General features: G+C 43.3%; 1 protein-coding gene across 1 annotated transcript in view; it reads right to left on the bottom strand.

Annotated features, from left to right (window-relative positions):
* Nucleotides 1–23,122, bottom strand: part of gbe1b (glucan (1,4-alpha-), branching enzyme 1b) — a 42,532-nt gene that overhangs the window by 17,013 nt on the left and 2,397 nt on the right. The window contains exons 2-12 of the mRNA XM_057048804.1: nucleotides 21,745–21,914; nucleotides 19,998–20,113; nucleotides 17,969–18,094; nucleotides 16,641–16,776; nucleotides 14,668–14,758; nucleotides 13,429–13,638; nucleotides 7,477–7,592; nucleotides 6,940–7,067; nucleotides 6,562–6,660; nucleotides 1,428–1,538; nucleotides 1,169–1,340 (exon numbers count right to left, since the gene is read on the bottom strand). Coding sequence (XP_056904784.1) covers nucleotides 1,169–1,340; nucleotides 1,428–1,538; nucleotides 6,562–6,660; nucleotides 6,940–7,067; nucleotides 7,477–7,592; nucleotides 13,429–13,638; nucleotides 14,668–14,758; nucleotides 16,641–16,776; nucleotides 17,969–18,094; nucleotides 19,998–20,113; nucleotides 21,745–21,914 — 1,475 coding nt within the window. The remainder of the gene's footprint in view (nucleotides 1–1,168; nucleotides 1,341–1,427; nucleotides 1,539–6,561; nucleotides 6,661–6,939; nucleotides 7,068–7,476; nucleotides 7,593–13,428; nucleotides 13,639–14,667; nucleotides 14,759–16,640; nucleotides 16,777–17,968; nucleotides 18,095–19,997; nucleotides 20,114–21,744; nucleotides 21,915–23,122) is intronic.

Below are 23,122 nucleotides of genomic sequence, written 5' to 3'. Positions count from 1 at the left end.
TAACTGAGGACCCATTCTGCTGTGGAGAGCAGAGCACTCACACACACACACGCACACGCGCACACACATACACATACACAGGACAGGATCACCTGGTCACAAGGTGGAGCTAAAACGCCATGGATCACAAACTGGCGTCCACCACAGAGCAGCACGTGCTTGGAAATACTGTACATTCCCTTCAACCAAGGTCGACTTCCAACGTCATTAATTATCACTTTATTATCTTTGCCAGCAGGCATCGAGAAAGCCACTATGGAGCTCGGATGATGTGCCGAAAATAAGGAGGACCTCAACTGCGACTGGGAATTTAATCCATTAGGCGGAAAAATGAAGCTATCTGAGCTTAGACAGCTTTTGTGCTGTATTTCATTTCATAGAAAGTGAATATTAGTGTCAATCCCAGTTCAGAAGCATCTCTGATACTTGATATAATCAGGCCCCGCTTAGAGTTGCCAAGCTACTCGAGTGACGTAGCCACGAAAGAATCTGATAACCGAGCACCTTAAATAGAAAACAAGTCATAGAGGATATTTTATCTGTTCCACAGCTTTATTAATACTTGTAAACCTAAACCTGCCACAGCCAAAACATATAAGCCAACAATAGATAATGAAAAAAGCCAAAGAGATCCATAGCACCAAAAGAGTGATAATTTACTACTTAAATGAAGAGAGCAGGACGAGCCATTGGTTGAAAACTGATGAGGAGCCTGTTTTAGCCTCTTTCTGGGGAAGTGGACAGAGGATAAGAGCTTGTTTCCATCGCTCTGATGTGCTGTCAGTTTGTGGAGAGTTAAAACCAGATGGAATATATTTTCTGTCAGCTCGTGCAATGATTCTCATCGACTCTTGAAAAATTACGTCAGCCGAGCCAGCACGCGGGCCAAATACTACATCTTGTGAACTAAAAGTTGTTTTTTGACGCTGCAAATCTATACACGATTAAACATTTATAAAATTTGTGTATTATTAGTGATTGACGATAACAGTTGTTCAAAGCTTCACTATCAGCCACGATGCAGGAAAAAACCGATTAAATGAGGAAATTTGTCTAAAAAGTGAATATACGTAAACTACGTATGGAGAGTATTTAAATGTAGATGTCATAAGACATGAAATAGCTTATAAACCATAAACATTTTAGTGGCATTCCCACGAAGACTCACCGATGAAGTTGAGGTAGCCTTCTCCGCCCAGGCCATGAGTGAGGAGTCGAATCATCTTATGAAGCTGCATGCCGCGGTCAATGACCGCTGTCATCGGTATCATGGAACTCATATTGGTGTACATCTCCTTGTCCATCAACCAGAAGGCCAGAGTTTTATCCCCGACCAGAGCCTGGAAAGATTGATTCAGGTGAGGTCTGGCGATACATCCTGGAAATACGCTATGACGCACAGAAGACTTCAATAAAAGATATCCCACTTGATCGTGACTCTCTGCATAGGCGATGCATTTCTCCCCATAGCGCCTGTTGGTCAGCGTGTGGACGATGTTGCCCATGTCCCAGTCCTCGTCCTTTAACTCCTTCAGGATCTACGGTGACAGAGAGGGCTTATTGAAAACGTATATGATCGATGTGCAACCGAAAGATCCGTTTGTGCTCCGACTGATAACCAAAGCTCAATATTTCAGCTCCGGCACTCTTTCTACCTTTCCCAAGTTTTCTTTGGCTTACGCTTCTTTCCGAGATCAATCTCTGTCTTGACATCTCTATATCCACACGGTGAGTTATGTCTGCCTTTGAATGGTGGTAATGGACTTTTTAATAACTTCACTACAGCCCATGGGAAGAGAGCTCTCCTCACCTGAGATGAGCAAGGTCAGAGCCTCTCATCCTAACGGTGGGATTCAACAATAAATCCAACCATGGAATCAACAGACTGCCAGTGGCCTGCCAACACGAGTGCTTTCTGCCAAAGCGGCGACTTTAAGACATCAAGAAGAAATACGGGGGGGGGGTTTGGGTAATAACACATCATGTTGCTCTATCCTCGCTAAAAAGCCTAAATCATTAAAACCGTTTTTCAAAAGAGCAAAAGGTAGCACACAGATAACCCAATGGAGAGCAGAGGAGTCTTCATAAACAAGGCTGGAGAGCCACCCAGCAAACATCTTTCTAAATGAGAAAAAAAATAAAAAAAATAAAAGAGTCTGTGCCCTCTGAGAACCCTTGCCGATGGACATGCAGCCTGTCTGATTCGTGGGGGAGTTATCAAGTGCATCTTGGTGACTGGCTGCTGGCTGAATTGGCTGTGACAGCTGATTGACACGTCAGGAAGCCCTTATATTACTCTACAGAGCCATAATCCTCCGAGTAAAGAGAGTAAATTGTGCCGATCAATAAAGCCGAGATGAACTGGTTGGCCTGCCTTAAATGGAGTCTATCCGCGCTGTATATCACCACGTGTTCACATTAACTCTCCTTCACCTTCGCCTTGTGTGGCCATACCAGCCACTGCCAGAAAACCACGAAAAGGCACTCATCATCTACATGTACGACAACTTCTCGGGCCAATAAACTCCCTCTGAACCGACCGCACGGCTCAGAACCGGAGCCGCCCGCCGGATCAGACAACCGCCAGAAAAGAGCTTAATTTTTTAAAACACAAGTCAACAGCTTTGACTTACTGTAGCTGTTACTGGAGGCTTTTAGGCTCATTGCAGCATCCTCTCTGTTTTGTGGTCTAAAAGGTTTTTTATAGCTTTAATATAGTGTTTTTAAAAAAAAATAAGTAACTGTAAATTGGAATAAAACGTCCTGCTTTGATTATTCTATTTAGTCATTTGAGATTTTTACATGATGTCCGTTAATCTTAAGTAAATGTCAGAAAAATGAATTTAATGCTGCTTTAAACTAGTGGGTGTATTTTTACAGCTATGAAATGGCAGCATCCTAAAAGGAGGAAATTTAAAATATATTCAAGTGATAAAGAAAATAAAAGCCTTGCTCGTGTACAAAACAATGGAATTAAATTTAATCTTAGAATTTAATGCCATCCAAGGCTTGTCGTTTAACGAGAATTACCTAAATACAAATATTGAGCCCCCGCTTGCAGGAATAAGTGCTAAAATCAGAACTGCTACGGAGTGTTGAAACAAATCTTATTCAGGAACAGGGAGGATGACAACAGGAAGACAATTAAGACAAAGGATCCATCCGTTATCAGTCTGGACAGCGACGATCACGAGCATAAAACCAAGATGTGTGATAGATTTTTAGTCTAATGTGTCCCAGATGGTGGATAACCTGACTAGATGATTGGAACCTTGTGTTTGGATTCAAACACACAGCGAATGCAGTAAAAATTGTCCCGCTCCCCACGTAAACATACAAAACAACCCCGTTTTATTACCTAATGAGTCTTTGCAATTCAATTCAACCACAAAAGTGATCAGGGAGCAATTAATCTGGGCAGGCAGCTCTTAGAGTGCAGACAGGATCGACTCCTCTGCCACCCACCGCAGCCCTGACCAACCGATCCGGGCTTCGTGGCACCGCTGACACGTGCACTTCATCAGTGATAATGAGGAGTGCACGGATCCTACTTTACTTTCCTGCTGTCAGGAACCAGCCAGGGCACCGGGATTAATTAGGCTGATCCAGAGTTAAAAGCAAAGGAAGAGGGCTAAATCTTGCAGTGCACGATGAGGTCATCTCGGAGATGAACACATGCTACGAGCGGCTCAACAGAGTCTCCACCGTTGGCGCTGGCAAATATGTTCTAATCCTCCTTTTACATTCAGAGAATTAGCAGATCATCTTTCTTCTGTCTCCTCCAACAGAGCAAATGGAAGAGCTTCACCCACCATCAAAACGACACAGCTGCAGCCCTGCAGGGGGGCACAAGCTAAAGGGGCGCGACAACAGCTAATCTGAACAATCCTACATTTTCAGTTTAACTGTGACTATTTATGAATATCATTAATACTTTTACTCTGTAAATATCATTGATTGTCAGCATCCTCGAAGGTGCAAACACAGACACAAGCACCAACGCATAATATCGCTCCATTTGAAAAGGCTTTTCACTTAAACTAGATAAAGTATGTTGAGTATGAGCAGCAAACAACAGCGAAAATAAAACAGACAATAAGAATAAAGCTTGGCAACCCGCACTGGGCCTGGTAATTCCCCTATCCTGTCTGCAACCAGCCATCTACGTACCACCTCTGATGTTAACGGCTTCAATTCCATCTCAATCTCTCGCTGCACCACTTATTAACAATGGCAGCGTTTTGAGGCCATTATGAAATTGAAACGTCGAAACTTGGGCCTTTCTGGTCCTCTCATTAGGTTAGCTTAATATTTCACAGCCTGTTAGGCCTGAGCCTTCAGTAGCCCAATAATGAATCACACCGAGGATCGGAAAAGCCGATGGAGCGCTTCACACACACACACACACACACACACACACACACACAAACACACACACACACCTATAGAAGTTCCCAGGTCTGTTGTGATGTATCTTTGTCATTTGCCTGTTGGCTTATCTTTTACTGCCTGTTAGTCTGTCACTTAAAGCCAGCCCTCCTACCCCGAGCACTTGTTTCTCCTTCCTGTAACATAGCTCCCCCACCACACACACACACACACACACGCACACACACACGCACACACACACACACCCAAGAGGCTGCACCACAGTTCATTCAAATCCCTTCCTAATTGACACTTTGTGGGAAGAGGCAAAACTTGCCCCGGAGTGCACTCTACCGACTATCACAACACATTCACACGCTTCCCCGAGCAAAAGACGCACATCTCGCCACACTTTTCTTGCGTCTTTTTCATGGAAGTAAACCTCAGTGGGGAGCGCGGTTGTTTCAAAGGTAAAGGCCTGGTGACTGAACAGCGAGCCGCATCTCTGCTGCTAAGAATCACAGAGGAAGGTCGGGCTTGGGACCATCTCTCCCCCACCTTCCCGACATCTGCTCCCCCCGTTCTTTCCGCAGAGTAATAACCCACCGCTGGGAGAGGCAGACTTGATTAACGATGCATTGAGCGGCCCCACCGAGAAACACAAGAAACTGTAGCGCGAGAGGACGCACGTGGCGCTGAGGTCACATACTTTGCCCGGCTTCCTCAAACAAGCATAAGTAAATTCATCTTTCCCTGAACACTAGTCCACAAAATGAGCCTAACCCTAACCCTAACCCTCTTTTCAGGGAACTAACCAACACAGCAATGCTAGTTATTAAGACCTCAAGGAAACAACTCACACAATTAAGAGTTCACAGATACATAACCCTTTAGGGCAGATACAGTATCTCTCTGAATCCTGAAAAGAAAAAACAGGGCCACATGAAATCGTACAAACTGTTATTTAGTCGAGACCTGATGGCTGCACAATTATAAACAGTGGTTTCTCGTCGTGGGCAACCAAGTACTTTCACATGGGCAATTTTGGGCTGAAGTGCCAAACTAAAGGGTGCTTCAAAAGCTGTTGTGCAAGAGAATATTTGGCACTACAATTCTTGCTGGGTTAGAACCCCTCACCTCGTACTGTCACTAGAGAAGATTAGCTGTAGGGACTACAAATGAGAGTAATAGCAGAGAAATGCTGTTTCAAGTGTTTGTGTGAAGCTGCCATAAACTGTTCTGAAAAAAAAAGGCTGCTTTGCCATTGAGCGCATGTGACATAACCAAATAAAAATCATAAAAATGGGAACAAATCTCAGCTCTATCAAAGAAAATAACCGAGTTTATTACAAGTGTAAAGGTCAAAGGCCTTTTTTAAGAAAAAAGAAAAAAAAACACAGTGTCTGAAACTGCAGCAGTTTAGGTGGAAACTTTGTGAAATCGGTCGTGTTCGGTTGCTGCTTCATGAAATGTATTCATGGAAATTCCCTTTCAGTTTGAGTTAATGATTTTCTCCTTTTGGATGGCTTACATCTGAAGCTGAAGAGGAGAAAAACACTCTTTTTGTCTTTCTAAAATTCATCGTGGCTTAAATCTCCTCCGGTGCCCGTGAGTGTGTTTGGTTGTGCTATAGGTGATTTCTGCTCTGAATTCGTGACACAGACTCACATTTGCCCAAAGCCGTATCAAGGACAGACACTTGAGAATGACAGACTTGAAGTGAAAGGTAGTGGCGACTGGCAGGATGATCTCATTCTCACCCTCTCGCGTTTGCTTCTGTTTTGCATGAATAATCATGGCGATTATTTCCTCCAAGGTGCACGACCACTGTTCTATCCGCACAACAGACGGGAAAAAGACAGCGAAAGCAGCTCTGCTATGTAAAGCGAATGGCCGCATTTGCCACACAGAAATAAAAAAAAATAATACAGGAATCTAACCTATTTAAAATATGTCAATATTGACTGTGGCAACAGTAGCACTAAAGTGTTTGGCAGCTTCAAAAACGCCCCGAGTCCATCCTTATCTTCAATCCTGGGTTGAAGAAGAAAATATTTTCTCAACAATGTGTTTGCTCTTAAAAAACGTTTTCTGTAAAAGGTGGAAATTCTGTATGCGGAGGTTTCGGAGGAGGGAAAAAAAGGAGGGAGATAGGAAAGGCATGTAGATTAAATAGAAGCAAATCATTTTTACCTGAATCCACTTGTCAGGAATTGCCATGGCCAGTCGATAATCAAAGCCCAGCCCTCCCTCTTCCACTCCTCTGCAGAGAGCCGGCATGCCTGACACATCCTGCAGAAAGTTACACCAGTTCATATCGCACTCTCGATTCGTGAGCGCCTATTTTCCCTGTAATCAGTCAAGGTCACATTAACATCACAACTTGCATATTAAGTACTGAATGTCTTGGACCACAGGCAAAAAAAGGTGACATCCCATTTCCTTTTGCATTACTATTTAATTATGCCAATGAATATATAAGCGGGCTACACTTACAGAATGAGAGCATTTAAATAATGGCTGTGGGCAGCGTAAACGTGGATGCTGAAGGTGAGCGCTGTGTGTTTTTACCTCTCCAACGGTGATGCAGTCGGGATAAAGTGTATGAAGAATGTGATTGGCAAGCATGAGGTAAACCACCGAGTCTTCATCTACCTGCAGGCCAAAGTACTCGCTATAGTCCCCTGAGAATCCAACGCCTGAGAAGTGAAACACCCACACAACCAACAGTCATCTTGGTTGTAGAAAAAAAAAAAAAATCCACAACAACCCAGAAATCTTTGATTCCGTTGTTTCCCCCTCCAGAATTTGCTCGTCAAAATGAATCAAGATGAAACCCGACAGAATAAAGCTGGAGTCGCAAAACTGTGGCGGCAGAAATTAAGAGGCGATTCGGGCGACGTGAAGAAGACAGAAACATGCTTGTTTTTATTCATCACACCTTTACACAATGTTTTGGTTTATTCGTGTTTCATGGGATTAAATGGTGGGATTTAGACGCCTCCCAGCACCCAATGATGTAACTTGACTTGTTAACATTTCTTGTTTTTACTGAATAATCTCACTTTTCATAATGGTGTTTAAGCACGAGATGTTCGCCAGCCTTACCGATGCCGTGGTGATGGTACAGCATCGAAGTCACGCCGTCGAACCTGAAGCCATCAAAGCGGTACTCTTCCATCCACCAGCGCAAGTTAGACAACAGGAACCGCAACACTTCCCAACTAGGAAAACACACAAACGCAGCACACACACACACACGCAGCCAGATAAACAGGAAGCTGTGAATTATACACCTCACTCAGGCTGCTAGAGATTCATTTTCACACTCATGTATGGATATAGTAACTTAGGCTCTGTTTCACAAGAGATGCGGTGTCAATATTAGAAGATTGTGTCCATTAATTGCCCCACAGGCTCCTTCACATATCAAGTTGATTGCACATAGGAGGCCAATTCTCTACGAGACGATGTTGTGATTTCCTCAACCGAGGCTGGGAACATCGTAATAGCAACCTCGCCGATCCCTGTGCACATATCAGGATTCCATGTTACTCAATTCATGGGAATTTGTTTCCAATTCCTCGGGATGATGCTGTATATCATAAGGCTACTTGGCATTCGGGTTGTCCATCTGTGATGTCTAACAAGTGTATCTGACCGTTAAAAACAACAAAAGGGTTGAAAAGAAATTGTAAATCTGAAAGCACAACTGGCAGCTTTTGATTGCCCAGGGCTTCCTGCAAAGCATGTAAATGCTGTCAGTGCCTGGTGGCTGGACTGTGGAGGCTGGTGGAGGCGGATTCCATAAATGGTCCCAGTTCCTGCTCCTCACTGAGTGATGATAGAGTCATCCGGATCTAAACAGCTACTCAAGGCAAAGTATACTTTGCTGCTCCCCACTTCTGATTCACAAGAGTGTTCCCATGGAAACCTCTGGTACAACTTGGTTGTCAACATTAAATGTGCGAGCACCATCAAACAGAACGCTCTACACATCGGTTCCATGTTTGAAGGTAGCAAAATCAGATCCCTCATAGTGATCATGTGCGATCTGGGGTCTCCAATTAATCTGTTTTAATTTACAGGTAACGTGTTTCTAGTAAAATAATAACTAAACCTTTTCAATGTAAGTATTTCCAATACCTAATGACATTTGTAATATGTATTTATCTGTCAGCAAACCCCTTCTTTTTTCCTCCAAATGCATTTTAAAGGGAATTTCATCTGTGCTCCATCCCTCATGGTGGAAGAACCTTTGCACCGTTTGACAGGTGTGAAGCTGCATGCATTGGAGTGTCTTCTTTCCCTTGAGGAAGAGCCCGAGGGAGCATAGGATGATCCCATATAGCAGGCTGGCTGGGTGGTCACGCAGACCCTGTGATAAATAGATTAGGTCCCCTGCTCTGCTGCGCAGAGCCAACAAAGGCTCAGACACAATGTATCCTCACGGGATGGCGATAATAGCTAGTAAGAGCCAAAGGTCCAAGATGAAACCATACTGCCACATTAGTACCCACAATGCCATTCATCACCAACTCCAATTACAGTGCAAAAGTAGATCTCAATACCTGACGCAGTACATCGCTTTTTTTCCCTATACAGTTCATTGAAGTTATCACTCTGGCTGCGTAGTTAACAGAAAAACAAATTGCACTGTCCTCATGCTAAAACTTGGCAATGGCAATGGGATCTCGGTAGAGAGCACTAACAGAATTAAGCTCGTACAGATGGAGGCAGTGATTTATCAAAGGTGCTGATATTATACCTAAAAGACAAACAGGCTGCATTAGTTAGAGTGAGTCAAAAAAAACAACCGCGCCGTCTGCACGTCAGCTGGGTGTTCAACTGCATTCTGTTCTCTTGCAAACACAACAAATTCCATAATGCACCGTGTGTGTGTGTGTGTTTCTGCATAAGGGGTCAAAATGGCTGTCAGGATGGTGGAGGGAAATATTTTAGTCACTGTTTTCACAATGTCACAGTTAAGGCTGCAGATAAGACCAAACACATTTGGGAGGCTGACAGGGGATTCTGTACAACGTGCCACAGCAGCCTGATGGATGTTGTGTGTTCTGGACCCAAAAAGCACTGCTAGCCTGCTCCATTTGAAAGATTATTACATTTTTCTCCAATCCCTGCAGCCATTAATACATTTAAGATTGACAGAATGACAGCAGTGACCCACGCAATGAATTTAAATATCTTGGTCCAAGTATCCTTTTGTGGATAAATTAAATACAAACTGAACAGCTTTGAAAGAAATGACCTGCTAACGTTGTCGATACAATTCCTTTTTTTTTTGACAGACTGACAAAATTTTAATCGTGTTTACTATAGTCGTGACAACCTTCCAACAGATAAGCTGCAGTCTGTCTGAATTAAACATTCAGACCTTTGTGCCTTAAAAACACAAATATGTGATCTGTTCTGGAAGTGCATGAATAAAGCGTGTTTATATTTTTACCACATTCTTAAGCCGCCCTCCAGGCAGTCTGCTGATGTCTTGCATGTAAATATCTGACAGACTGTCCCAGTTTTGCTTTGTGTCAGATACAGTATCAGCCATTTGTCTGACATTTTTTCAAGCTGCCTGGCAGAAGTGTGTTTTTACCCATCAGCCTGAGAGTAATAGTGTGTTGCCTGTAAGGCTGCCTGTATCTTCAGGAGCCTGTATTTAGGGTTACATTGTATTTACTGTGTCTAAGAATTCAAAAGTAGTCTGACAATTCAAGTTCCTTCCAACTTGTCTTATCTTGAAATCCCAGATAGCAGTCCAAAATGGGACCAAAATGTCTTAAAATCACTTATAACATAGGAAAAACCCGCTGCAGTACACAAGGTGTAATTTAGTTGTCATATTCAATGCGTTAAAAATGGGCAACAACACTCTCAAAACTAATGTGTACAAGTCAGAACAGTGTTTGTAGGCCGGTAATTTATATGTATGACAGGTCAACGGCGTAAAGTTCTTGGCGCTTTTTACCTATTTGAAATGCACGAAGCCTGAATGTCCACGGCTGCTGTGCTCATACCGACTGCCTCCATCTGAGACCTTCAGGAAGCCCTACAGGTTTCTTCAAGTAGTCGGTATGCACACCTACAGCAAAGTTGAACTCGTTAGCTGAAGTTCAGCAGAGGGGCAAAAACAACAGGTCTCCCCCTTGCTGTGTGTCCACATGCGGCACGAACACTAACTCAGGGGTAATAAATATCAACATGGCTATATTTTGACGGTGTCTATTGACTGTGACTTTAAATGTTAAACCAACGCAGTGACATGAAACTACGGCAAGCCGGACCAGCCCAATAATAATGGAGCCAAAGCTTGTGAGAGCTTTTAATCTGCAGGACACCAGGGAATCCTGCTTCCTTGTGAAGTAAAGCCGTACTTCAGCCTTCTGCAATCCCAATTAGACTATTTAGTATTCAGACTCATTTTAAGCCACAATCAGCTGATTACTATCTGCATATGAAACACCAGCACGTACAGCAGCCCTTGGCCTCCTCAGCTGTGCACCGGTGCACTGGCTCCAAGGCGCACAATTGGAGTTGATCGAGATTTGGCAAAGGTGAACGCAGCGGGTCGCACATCTGTTCGCAGCAGGAATCCCGTTAACTTACCAAACCTAATATACCTCATGTGGGCAGTAAACCCAAGCACAAATATGATAAAAATAAAGCAAACAAAAAAGCCAGACCCAACATGAGTGTCCACTCGTAATAGACTTATACATTCAGATCATTTCAATACGACCATAATAGCTTTACCAGAATAATGTAATGTATTTACAAATGAACCCTGATCTATCAGCACAGAACCAATAAGGGCTTTTGTACTATTTCTTTTACATCAAAGAAATAAACTTAGTTAACCGACTATTTAAATTGTTTCTATGTGTATGTAGAATAAATGTCTTTTATGTATAAATACATATAAAAGAAGAATCAAGGGTAGCACAGAGGCAAGAAAAAGTAATTTTTCCACAGTGCCCCATCTACACGCCATTAACAAATAGAGAAATGTGATTAAAAAGAATAATGATGTCATACAGAGAGTTATTACTCCTTCATAAAACACAAGGTTGATCTCTCATCGTGAGAACATTAAGGCGGGTTAAAAAGAAATTTCCAAAGCCTAGCCCTGGGCCAATTAGTAAGGAAAATATTGAAAAAATGGATGCAAATGAGCCTGAGAGAAGTCACGGGAGATTAAAGTACAATCACAATCTCACAGTTGTCACATTTGAAAGCCCTGATCTGAAAACAAAGGCTTTGCTTCTGTCCCTGCTAACCTCTTACAAGATGAAAAAGCAGCTCAGGCACTCGGTCATTGTTTCAAGGTTATTTTAGTGTCTCTGCAGAGGGTTCTGCACAATAAGGGTTCTGCAGTGCTTCCATTAGTTATTTCAATGCCTTGTCGATATTTTAAGAGCAAAATTGATGGTCAAAAGTTTTAGAATTAAATCATACATCTCAATGGTTGGTTTCATAAGAGCATAATTTCTATTAAAAGAAATCACACAAATACAGTGTTAGCAAGGATAAGTGTTCTCAAAATGCACACATATTAGACTTGAAGGGCACTGTCTCCCAGAGCACATCCTGAGAGATCTATCCAAACAACTATTTCTAAAGAGTGAGACGAATATTGTGCAGCAAAAAAACAAAACAAATCCAACCTAAAAACTGCGTTCCCCCGCTCAAAGAGAGTTACTTCTCTGTGGAGCCGCAGAGGCAGCAATAATAAGGATAGCGCAACTTCTCCAACAGTCAGTGACAATCAGCTCCCGTCAACCTAATAAGAACAACACGGTCAGACATTAGTGGATGAGAGTGCAGATGCCAGATTCCAAACAGAAGCATCAAAGTTAGCCCCCGAGGATCATTTCCTTTCCAAGTGAAAAGGCAAAGAGGTTTGACACCCATGACCGGTCCAACTAACCTCAGAGAGGCAGAGAAGACAAATGAACTGCCTATGACATTGTGGAGCTCCTCTGGGCCTGTACAAATGACTCCTCATCCGCCTCCCACTTGTTGTATGTGTCTGCTTGGTGTTTAATGAGTGCTTCCCTGACGAGGACAGTTCAATAACTAATGGAGGAAGAAGGCGTCCTTTTATTGCAGCCACATGGCCGACACTAAACTTTGTATATTGTATTGAAAATTGGTCAGCCTTGGCTCAAAAAAGGCGCGCTGGGTTCATTAAAAGAGACGCTTTTTCAGGGACAAATGACGATCAATAGTTCAGAGATGCAGTGTGTACAGTGAGAAAACTTTCTGCCAATTTGAGGCTTTTTGTGTTTGCCGCCACACACACACACACACACACACAATATGAATATTGACTGGATCAGTAAGCCGTTATTTGGAAGCGAGCTCCCAACCCGCCTTCGTTAACGGCCGAGTCCAGCACGTATGACTTGAGGCAGCTGTCAACGGCCAGGAGCGACGCGTAATCTGTCATTTTCAGCTCGTCTCTTTGACCTCCAGCGTATGACACTTTATCAGTCCATCAGGAAAAAAATAAATAAATCGAGTGGTGTGTCAGCACACACGCAGGCGCATTACTCAGTCCGATCATTCGTTTATCAAATCAACAGAGGTATTGTAACACTAGCAGCATTTAAATTCACCTCCCATAAAAATCATAGTGCTCATTTATCAACTTTGGTTTCAAAGGTGATCATTTATTTATCTGACAGGAACATTTCAGTCTCCTTTTTTTTCCCCTCCATTATTTAATGCCCAATTTATCATAGTTTAAACTCAAGTTTAAAACACAAATCCAAGCGTGTTTCTGCATTTATCTAGAGCTAAATAAACATGTCACTGCACACCATCCAGTGATAGTTAATGCTTTTGAACCTATTGTAAGATGGAGGAAAAGGCCGGTATGGTCAGGTACTGTTGGTGACCAGAGGATAATGTCCTGTTAAGTACCTATAAGTCCAGACGGATCACCAGATCACTAAAGCTCTGCTCAATGGCTTCTGGATATATGCAAATGAGTGCAGAGAAGTAACTGAGCAGCGGTTTCGGTGTCGACGGCTCCGGTACCTGGAGTAGTTGAAGAGGCGGCTGTCCCACAGACTGTGCTCTCCTCTGGGTGGAGAATGGAAGAAACAGGAGTCGGACCCGTCGAAGAAGTTCAGGCCGTCCTCCGAGTTCTTGGAGGCATGGCTGTGAACCATGTCCAGCAACACCACGATGCCCATCGAATGAGCCACGTCGATCATTTGCTTCAGCTCCTCCGGGGTACCGTAGCGACTACAGAGAGGCAAACACGTGCGATCACATACCAAAAGGCAAATTATCCAAGCCAATCCCTCCTTTTTTATTATAATAAAAATTATGATAATATGAGCTAATGCATCATAAAACATGCCAGAGTAGCAATGTAGGCAGCAGCAGACTTATCTACACTCCTTATATTGTCCAATAATGTCCTGTCTGTCCTTGCAGCTATCAGCAGATCACCTTCCTTGCAAAACAGGGCATATAGCAACAGTATTATCCTATTTGGCGCTACGTACCGTACCGGCTTTAAATGACACTGAGAGATCAATCATGCGTGAAATTGCACCATACATACATTTTACTTGAGGTTTATGCTCCGGTCGAAGAGAAAAATCTCACAAAAAGATAACTGTGAAGACACTTATTCCATCTCCAACTCCCACTCTCTGATGCACAGCACATGTTTTGACAGAGAAAACGCTGCCGAAGCCAAACTTTCTAACCTGAATTTGAGATTTCTTTCCTACGGAGCTGAACAGCGCTCCGACTGTTTGATTTTAATAAAAGAAAAACATCATAATAAACAGAGACGTCTCTTTAGAGCTGAAGAAGAACGGAGCATCTGACAGGTAAAGCACTGTAATATAAAAAAAGAAAAAAAGAGGTGCTGCACTGCTGTAAAAGACAGGCAACTTTAATTTCTATAAATATAGTGACCATTGAGAGCAGCAGACACGTGGGCATTGGGGATTCAGTGCGTTCCGTGCTTTGTTCTACTTTAAAAAAAGACCTTAAACAACCACTTCTGCCTGTGCAAATGCGAAACAACCCAACTAATACTAATAACTGGCTGTGTGCATCATTTCTTCTAAATCACTTGGTCCTTCAACAGGAGTATTAATGAAAGGGTTACTACAATAGGGGAAAAAAAGAAAAGATTATGCCTAAAAATACAAAGAAAACCTTGATTTTAGACAGGTTGGAGCAGCTTTCCTCATATATCAGTATATACAGCCAACATTTAGTGTTAATGTGACATGCAGCGTGACAAGTATTTACCTGGAAGCTGCAAAAAAACTTGTAACCTGGTATCCAAAGCTTGCATAGTAGGCGTGTTCCATGATGGCCATCAGCTGAATACAGTTATAACCTGCACACAGGAGGACAGAGAGCAGAAATACGTTCTTAATCACGTGAAATCATGTCACATTTGTCACGCTTTAGTGTCTATAGGGCCTCTGGCCATTTTGTCCCTGCTGCCAGCTCTGGCAGTGTAGAGACGAGCTGTGGCAACAAGTAAACACCAGCTATCAGAGTTACAAGGTCAGGTAGGACATTTCAAAATGGCTCCTATGAATAAGACAACAACAAGCTTTTAAACTGCCACCAAAGATTCCAGGGGGACACCTCCGGTTTCCACTTGTGTCTAAAGTGGATTTATTTTATTTTTTTAATATATCGCTGCTCTTTTTCAAGCCAGTGAAAGCTGAACCCCCCCACGCACACTGGCTTCTGAAATGGTGTGACAACATACCAAGGTGAGGGGAAGGTGAATTTTGTTTTTTATTTATTTCATATTTAGTCTGTTAAAAAAAAAAGGGAAAAAAGAAAGAAATGCTTGTCAAAGGCACCTGTCAGTGGAGATGGTGGAGTTTGGCTTCCTGGAGAATCCTATTGTGATTCCCTCGGCAGCCGTCTTTGACAGCATTTATTCTGGCAGTTTTGGGAAGCATTTATCAGATGGCACCTGGTTTACTCTGCTTCTTAAATCTGGGCCTTTTAGTAAATAAATAAATGCAGAGAAGTGCCACATTGCATGTGAGCTGAACTGTATTAAGAAAAAAAATGAGGAAGAGGGGGGGTCTATTTCACCAAGTTTAAGTTCACTCTACCAGACCTCAAATATAGAAATGAGGCCAGAAAGGCATTTTGCTGCTTAAAGTTGGACCAAAAGAGAGCGTAATTACATTTTAATCTGTGAAGACCACGCCGTGGTGGTCTGAAGAATTGAGATTTACCATTTAGCCTCCACTGTTTTAGAAGACACTGATCCAATTTGCTTTCCAGTGAATTTCCATTATGGCAAAATATCAGGAAGAAATATGGGTGGTGGTGGTGGTGGTGGTGGGGAGATACAAAATAAAGGAAATTAAATTTGTGCTTGGGCTGACAGGCGGTCGGTACCGCCAACCATGCAGCTGTGCCATTAAATAATCATTTAGAAATTTCAAGTTATTTGGGTTTTCAATTCTTTTTGGTTTGAAATGTTGTTTTCCTGCAACATTTGACTGTGAGCCCGCGCACATATTTAGGAACAAGGTCCATGTTGGATCAGCGGGCTCATTCAGTTCCTCCATGACAAAAACGTTATTTAGAGAAGAATATTGGAATTCACTGCAGATAAGATGACAAGAGTAGAAGAAGCCAGCGACGTCAAAGCCAAGGAAATCAATAAGGCGGGGAATTCTGAAAAATACTGGAATTAAACAGTCAGAGGAAATTAGATCATGAGTCAGCAGTAAAATAATATGATGCAACTGAATCTTGTGTTGAAACCCGCGTTCAGTGTTCTCCCCTTTAAGTTCACAATATTAAATATTAAGTTGCCTTTGCTTTGTATTTTATTCCAGTATTTTTCATTCCATTAAAAAAGTATCTGTCGATCGGAACATTCGTTTGTTCTGGCAGGGTGTCACCAGCGGGTGCCTTCGCGGTCTGTTTTTACAGAATGAGGTGCATCATTTGTGTGATTTTAGAGAGAAATGATGTCAGAGACGGGACTTGGCGCTCGGTCTGACGTTTGTCTGACCGGTGCTGCGCGAAACATTCGGCCGTCCCTTCAGGTGCAGCCAGTGAACAAAATGTTGAATGCAGAGGCGCTCTTGTGCAGAACGACGGCGTAAAAAAGCGCCTGCTGGAGCGACACAGAGTCACAGATCTGCTGGGCTGTGGAGATGATGATGCTTTCAGGTCCGCCGAAGCACATTGCTGATGGACAGTTAATTCATCAAGTGTGCTGTGGTGTCTTTTACCCAGGTCTTTGATCCGAGGCAGCACATTGGTTGTGAAGTTTGTGTATGAGGCGATCTTCCCTTCAGGTGAAGCAATGCCGACGTGGGCCTCGTAGATCCTCAAGCTGCTGGGCTTCTTTGGCCGAGGGTGGATTTGCTAGAGAGGGAACCAGAATTGGGCAGAAAATCAGCCGCTGTAAACAAAAGGCACTGCTTCAAATGCAGCTGACTTGGCTGAGGACGTGAAGATTTCCCCCGCGTTTATGCTACAACCTCAAAAAGTAATAAGGATTTTGTATACGTTAAAAAAAATACGAGACAAATGGGATTCGTACAGTTAGAAAAAAACCAAAACAAAAATACAGAAACTGGAATAACTTCCCATCATAGCTTGTAAACACACAGGTGGAATTTATGGCCACTTGCAAACAAATAAAATATACCTCTAGCATGAGTGTAAGTCTAATTAAAACGGTGCCAATTACCAAACAATAAAGAACGCAAGGTAGTATTTAGTAGCCTTGTATTATTACCTCTGCTAAGGAGGTGAAAGCAGGCGTTTGTTTGTTGTTCATTTTAATGGAATTTCCAGGAAATGTTGCCAAGGGGGGAACAGATGATTACATTTGGTGATGTTTCAGATTCCAGTGGGACTTTGACCTTTGAGCCAAAGGAGCTGGGATCATGAAGCAACCTACTACGTTATACAACTCTTTATTACTACTGCCTATATATAATCTATGCTGTGTTGGGGGTGTAAGTCACAATATTTGGGTGAAAAGGCTACTCGTTTTTAAGTTGAAGAACCTCCATCAATGGAAGATAACTCAGATCTCTCTCCAAATGCCTCGATTCTCCGATCGGAATCATAGTTTGTAATCTGCTGCCTCAATCAGCGATCCTTTCACCGAGGCTCACCCTCGAATGCGGGACGAGCATCAGCAAACTCATTAAAGGTTTTCCAAGTAATTCCAGTATTAATTTTTGGTGTAACTCACAATATGTGGGGAAATGAGCTGCTTGGTGGAGGTCTACCCTCCCTGAGGGCTTTATTTCTAGTGTAGCATGTGTTCAGCTGTGTCGAGGGCATCACGTGGCGTTAACACCCATTTAGACCCTCTCAAAGCAGCAGAATTGTGCAATTAGTCAACGCTTAAAAGGCGCCGACTGCATTGACAGACAAATTTAGTAATTCTTGTTGAATATATTTTACTGATGCCCCTCACAGGGCGCCATGTGAGCATTTGGTACCTTGGTCAGTGCTATAGTATATATTATACCCTTATTATTGCTTATACTTGTATATAGCTCTTATTATACAGTTGAATTTTATCAATAAGCTTACTTACAATGTATGGATGAGGAGGATCCCAATGAACCCAGTCATAGATGACGGATTTTTCTTCCCTGGTTACATATTTGGCCCATGGAGATATCCGATAGAGCCGCTCGCCCTGCTTGGTGTGAACGACCACCTGAATGAGACAAATTTCCACGATGTCACGTTCCATTATAGCAAGGGAACCTAAACAGGGATTTAGAGGCCGCTTTCAGAATGGCAGCAGTAACTTTAAATCAGAACAGAGAAAGGAGGACGCACATTTAGGACGGCCTGATTTTAAACCAAGGTGATATAAGATCAAAACGTCGGAGAGCAGCATATACCAGCCACAAAACACTGAAGCTACTCATTCTGTCAGCCTTTGTCTTTTCAGGGTAGGATGTCTAAGATGCTAACATAATTTTGCTGTCCATATTTCTTCTCCATTAGACAAAAAACTTTACTTTGTCATACACCAACACAGAAACGTTAGCAGCAATTACCCTCACTTCAGTGCTAAATCCACAGGGTTCCACCTATCTGTGGGCTTCTAGATGCACTAAGGGGACAAAAAGGGTTTAGCATTGACCCGAGGACGCGTAGTGGTGAATCTCAATTCAATTGTAATTATGCATGCATTTTTTATGAGTGAATATGACAGTCTAAAATCATTAGTCTTTGTCCCTCTTCTATTATGAGAGGATTCAGGGAGCAATGATCTGCCAAGTTACTTTGTCTCCATCTGTCATGTAAGAAAGGAGAAAGCCAGCACGCGAGTTGAACAGTGACGGCAAAAATAAGAGGAAATCGATTTGGTGATGTTAGCCACCCTCTGCTTGCTCTGTTCTTTCCCTGCAGAAACCAGCATTAGAGCCCAAATCATTTTAGCTTCTGTTGTGAAGTAATGATTGTTCCAATGCCACCTGCTTTTGATTTATTGGCTGAACCCCCCTCTGGGGTTTTTCATTACGGTCAGTTCTCTTGGGGGGGCCAAATCCCCTTGGGACATGTTTCACAGAATGTACGATTATGGAGGAGAACAAAAAAAAAAAGTCGGATAAATGAATCAAGAGCGGTTGTTCAGGAAATTATACCAGCACTGGGTCCTCGAAAGAAAAATGACAGGCAGCTACCACACAGCCTGTGGTTCATCTATAAAAGACAATTAAGAACAAGTTTGCATGAAGTTAGACGTGGATGTGCCTGAAAGTGTCAATAATACGTCTCCACGGCGCCGCAAGCCCTTCTCACCCAGAGCCCATTGCAAATTCTGCACCCACAAAAGCACACTGCTCGTTTATGGAGACAAATTGGGCGCTGAACAAAGAGGTTGGAAGGGTAAGCTGCTCTACACAAGAGTGATTGGAGCTAGGCTTGTGCTTCCATGAGGGAGTGCTGTGGAACTAATTCTAATGTGGAGCGCACAGCAAGACAGCCTTTCACAGGCAGCAGGGGTGCATGAGGAAAGGCCAGGTGCCAGCATTTCCATCTGCTTCTTATCGTCCTTAGACTGACCTCTGCTGACAAAGGGAGCTGGGCAGTCTGTCCGGGGTGCGGGAGTATGCCAGTGATGACCCGGTCCCAAGGAGAGCGGCGCCACAAATGCCGTCCATTCCGTGTATGCCATTTCATTTCAGGGGTCATTTCTCATCCGCGGCGCTTGCTTGGGAGACAATGCATAATGGAAGGGACGCGTTTTACGTTTGGCTCTGATGAATTATTAACTAGAGCTAAAAACCAATCAGCTACACACACTACAGGCCGGGGATTTGTGCAGGCAAATGTAGCACGCCCTGAGGGATGCCTTCCCCAGCCCTCAGCCGTGGTCTGCAGGTGCATCTACCCTTCACGGTGCAGGCGGAATACATAAAATAACCCCACTCCCCGTGCTGCGAGTATGGCGTGATGTTGACAGCAACGCGCCAGGTTTTCACTCGGTTGGCCACACATGAGTGGGACTCTCCCTCATACATTACAGCGACAGGCCCGCTTCCTGCCTGGTCAAGAGAGGACCAGCTGAGCGCGTGAAAATCAGTATGAAGATGTTTTGCAGCCACCTTGAGTTTGGTGCCATGGTCCACAGCTGGAGACTTGTCGTGCCTGGGCGGCAGAGTCAGCTCCCATTTGCCAAAATCTTTCTTGATGTAGGGGTGAGAGAATTTGTCCCATCCATCTGCAGGCAGAAGCAAAGTAGAAATCAGCCTAATTGCTGTTTAGAACACATGCAAATTTGAAGAGGACAGCACCGTCACAAGAGAGATGATTGGGATGGTAAAAGGCATGTTCAGAATAGAACAATTGACATTTATTTCTGCTTATCCCAGCTGTTACGTTGTCTCGAGCTAACACCACCTGAAGGTGATAATCAGTGTCTTGCTTTTCCCTTTCTCATGATCAGAATCCAAATCCTTGGTGCTTTCGTGCTCTGATCTCATTTCCTGCTGTGATGTTTGTTACTTTACTCACTGTTCCAGACGCCATCCATTAGATACCAAAGGTGATGAACTGCACTTTTTGCTGCTCATTAAAGTTTAATTCTGAGAAAACCCCCAGATGTGCAACATTCATAACCTGCAGATAATAGGGTGCCATAAGTCGCTGACCGGCAGGAACATTACTGGGACACACATTATTAAATATGCCACCCTGCCATGTAAATTTAGGAGTTTGTTTTTGTTCAGTAATCCCTCTGTGCTTGCTATTCATGAGAAAATGCAACAGCAGGGTGGAAAATGAATCACAGGAGACGCTCCTAAACTGACTGGGACACAGACAAAGTCATAGTTTTCCCCACTGCAGTTTACTGTTCTGCATCTTATTCATAACTACAGCCGGCGGGCTGTTTACACATTTAATACAAAATTAAAATGAAATAATACGATGGATCCGTGTCAAAATGTAAGCTCTCACAGAATGGAATGTTGGAATTGAGCTTATTCCTACGGTCCTGGTAGATAATTAAAAAGTGAAAAACAAATGAGAGATAAAAGAATGTGGAAAAAGCAGCTGGGGAGATTTGACACAGAAATTCCCAGGAACAAAAGATAAAGTGATGAAGCTCCGCGATGGCACCAAATTGTTTGTGTCACTAGGAAATCCTGTTCAATAATAATAATATTAATAATAGTAAGAATAATGATAGGCTGTTTATTTGCTTCAAAGCTTATTAAATAAAAGAAGAAGCTCTGTCTTACATCTCTTTGACAGAATCCAACCCTCATTTAATCACGTTAATAAACATTTTTACAGTCCGCAGCAACTAAAAATAAACATCGAACAGGATATTAAGCTGAAATTACTTTCAAAGTTGTGTCTGGAGGGAATCGAGATTTCAGTGAAAGGACGGCGGTTGCGGGCGATGATGAAATAACCAACTACTAAAATATTGACTCTCCCCCAGTCTAAAGATCACTCTCCAGTAAACAAGCTTAAATCCAAGGTAATCAATATTTTCAATGTCTCCATGTCTCATAGAAGCTCAAAATGATGCGATACCACAACATACAGTACATATGATGGCATGTGCCGCGAGAGGGGTGCTTTACTTGGCACGGCACAGATCCTCGGCCCCCCCGCTGCCTCGCACAGATTCTTCCGCCGGCCGTGTCATCACACTGATATATGACACGCGCACAGAGCAACAGCGCCATTAAACCTGTCTACACAGTTGTAGCTTGGAAACATGACTCACAGCTCAATGACTATTTTTGGGTTCAATTTTCAGAAGAGAAAGAGAAAGGGGGACAGGACTAACCAGGACAGGCAACAGTAGAGGTTTCAGTCACACCTGAAGATGCCACTTACTGAAATCACCGGTGAGGAAGAGAGCCTCTGCAGCTGGAGCCCACTCCTTAAAAAACAGGCTGTTGTCAGGCAGACGCTGCACCCCGAAGGACCTGTAGCTGCGCGTGAACTGGTCGAAGCCTCCCTCTGCCTCTTCCAGCTGGGAAAGGTGCTTCTGTAGCAGCTCATACCTTCGCACCGCACCAAAAACACACAATCATAGAGAAACAATGAATAAAGTAACAGGAAAACCCAACTTAGATGTCATAATGTTCTAAATCTGCATTGGTTGTTATTTATTTTAGAACCAAGGCCCAAGATCCCTAAATGATGTGGGACCCGATGTGATCATGAGTGCTTTTTATTGAATGGGGGGGGGGGTGTAAAGAGTAAATTTCTGCCCACATTTTCTGTCTTGCAGCACATCCAGTCACATGATTCTACACTATTCTCACTTCTGACGTCCTACGGCGCTACAGCATGCAAAACCGCCACGAGCAAGTGCCACCGCGAGCGCCGCCTGACAGTTAAACCTCTCTCTGCTTCCTTCGATCGTGGAAAGATAGAGTAACTATTTCGCAGTTTATCTCTCTTAAGTAACTGTGGCCAGCTGGTGCCCATATGAGCCCCCCCCACCGGTCCAGAAAGCATCTTTCAGCTAGCTGAGTTAAGTGCACTTTCCGCCACAGCCCTGGAGCCAAACTCAGGCTGGTGCGTGAAAGCCCCGGGGCTAGTCATGATGAGCTGGAGTCAGGGTGCCATTTCTCAGCTGCTGCTCTCCATGTCAAGCCCGGTGGATCCAGACCAAATGCAGCGCTGTAAGGTACAGCCAGAGCTGCTCCACTGCAGTTGCAAGGACCGTTCCAGAAGGCTGAGCAGGTACTGTATCAAGATAGTACTGTGAGATTCTGATACCTATACAGTACAATCCATATACACCATAATACAACCATGTCAGGATCAAAATGTATGCACCATGAATGTACTTAATAAAGTATTGGTAGCTACCAAACAGTTCCTCCAGTCCTGGTTTTGCTCTCATCTAACACATAGGCACGAAGCCATAAAACTTTTAAACAGAACCTTTTTCAAAAGAAACCTAAGAATAAACATGGTTGTTAAATTATTCGATACCTTTTACATTTTTCCCTGCAAATATTTAAATGAAATCTTTTTTAAAAATTTGCTAAGTACTTCTTCATTCTTATTGTTAATTTGTCAACTGTTCCCAGTGGCCAAAAATGCAGCAACTACTTTAATCTGTTCCATCGTCATCAGTAAAGGAGCAGCTAGAGGTTCTGGACGTGAGCTTCCGTCTCACCTACAGCCATCCTTCGGGCAGGACCCTGGTCCACACTATCAAGCCATAGATTGCTGCTATCACCCATTTCCCAACGGC

Source organism: Takifugu flavidus, chromosome 12 (assembly GCF_003711565.1).
Source record: "Takifugu flavidus isolate HTHZ2018 chromosome 12, ASM371156v2, whole genome shotgun sequence".
NCBI lineage: Eukaryota > Metazoa > Chordata > Actinopteri > Tetraodontiformes > Tetraodontidae > Takifugu > Takifugu flavidus.
This window is presented reverse-complemented; position numbering and strand designations above follow the sequence as displayed.